Here is a 1,664-nt window from a genome sequence, read left to right as displayed (position 1 = left end):
TCTACATTCTGCATTCAAAGTGTAATTAATACATTGAAAGCCTTTATCATTTGTTTTCCTTGCAGATGGCTATAAACTTGAAAAAGAACATAGAGAAAGAGTTGGACGGTGCCTTCAAGTCAACGGTTTAAAACCAGCAAAGCAGTTCTCAGCTGAGTAAAAAAGGCCAGTTCCTTTCTCGTGACGAATGGATTTTCATTCTTCAACACTGCTCTTATCTCCATCTCGAGGAATCTGAAACTACTCTTTGTAGCCCCTTATTGTGGTGCAATTTAAAACCTCCCCTCACTACAGCCCTGTCGAAATCAGCTACATCACGGCCACACTTAGAAACTCCTCTTTCCACACTTGCCCCCAGAAATGACATTAATCACCTGAGGGAAAAAACTTGACCCATGTCAAGAAGGAATGGGATTTGCCAAATCGATAGAAGGTCTATACATGGTGCAAAGAAATGCATGAGAAGTATAATGCATAGATCAGTATGTGCTATATCATTCAGTGATTACGCTTGTCATGTTTCTATCAGCATTCAATATGTACATTCAAATAAACTGGCAAAACCCCCCAAACAGTAAAGGTTACACTGTATGCTTCCCTTGGCTCTTTTACAGTACAACATTTCAGTCCGATATATTGAGCGTGTATAACAGACTATTTCCTCTGCAGACTAACACTGATATTTAAGAGATATTCAGTGGTTTTGTTCTGGGTTGGGTTTGAGGTTAATGAAATGGGCGATGGGTGGTCCCCACGCTTCCACATCAACTTTTTTTTTTTAGTCGACTCTGAGGTTCTCTCTTCATGCCATCATCATCACCAAAACCATCACCATCACCATCATTTACCTGTATTATCACCACAGGCTTGTAATTCCACAAGTATCCAAAAAAAATCATGCATAACAAGGTACACTGGCAATCCAATATTTTTTCTATGGCGATAAACCTCTGGGTTTGTTACACAGTATGAGAATAAAGAGCTCCCATGATTTGTTTCCTATCTCACTAGGTCCTCTACCCTCTACCTGGAGTTACTTGTCTCTGCCAGCCTGTTGTTCATGATACCGAGGGCGCCAACCCCCCCAGAGAAACCATTATGGCGTGAGCTGCCGCAGACTGTCCTGGGATATCCGTTGGCCGACTCAGACAGCTGCTTCTGCATGAGGGCCAGCGACACCTTGTTGGAGGCTGCCAGGTCTTTCATAGAGATCATCTCCCCCGATAGTCTGCGCCCCTCAGTGTCACTGTCACAAGGTCCATCAGAGTCGGGCGGCTTGCCAAGCCGACCCTTGCGACGCTTGGAGCCCGGGCGGATGGCATTGCGTCTGCCCAGGAAGGCGTTGGCCTTATTGCAGCGCTGGCAAAACAAGCAGCTCATTTTCTCCAGCATCCAGTTGAGCACCTGCTTGATGACAATAGAGATGACGTTAAAGAGCGAGTAGATGCAACACACACCCATTAGCATGAAGAGGAAGTTGGCGACCCTGTAGAGGCTTTGGTATTCGTAAGCCGCGGTCTGGCTGCTGACGAAGTCCCCAAAGCCGATGGTGCTGAAGGTGACAAAGCAGAAGTAGAGCGAGTCCAAGTACGCCCAACCCTCCACGGGGGTGTACATGGCTGATGCACAGCAGGAGATAGTGATGGCTGACAGGCCGAGAATCA

The 1,664-nt window shown here is 46.2% G+C and overlaps 1 protein-coding gene across 1 annotated transcript; it reads right to left on the bottom strand.

Moving 5' to 3' along the window:
• Window positions 1–787: 787 nt before the first annotated feature.
• On the bottom strand, window positions 788–1,645 carry LOC111648718 (potassium channel subfamily K member 12-like). The gene has a single exon (XM_023398464.2). The coding sequence runs from the start codon at window positions 1,615–1,617 to the stop codon at window positions 1,024–1,026; it is 594 nt and encodes a 197-aa protein (XP_023254232.2). The 5' UTR covers window positions 1,618–1,645; the 3' UTR covers window positions 788–1,023.
• Between the last annotated feature and the right edge of the window lie 19 nt (window positions 1,646–1,664).

Source organism: Seriola lalandi, unplaced genomic scaffold, assembly GCF_002814215.2.
Source record: "Seriola lalandi dorsalis isolate HSWRI2012SDOR001 ecotype SW California unplaced genomic scaffold, Sedor1 jcf7180002046633, whole genome shotgun sequence".
Lineage (NCBI taxonomy): Eukaryota > Metazoa > Chordata > Actinopteri > Carangiformes > Carangidae > Seriola > Seriola lalandi.
This window is presented reverse-complemented; position numbering and strand designations above follow the sequence as displayed.

Bases quoted from the DNA above. Each gene is read 5' to 3' on its own strand.
- LOC111648718 (XM_023398464.2), bottom strand. From the start codon at position 1,617: ATGTACACCCCCGTGGAGGGTTGGGCGTACTTGGACTCGCTCTACTTC.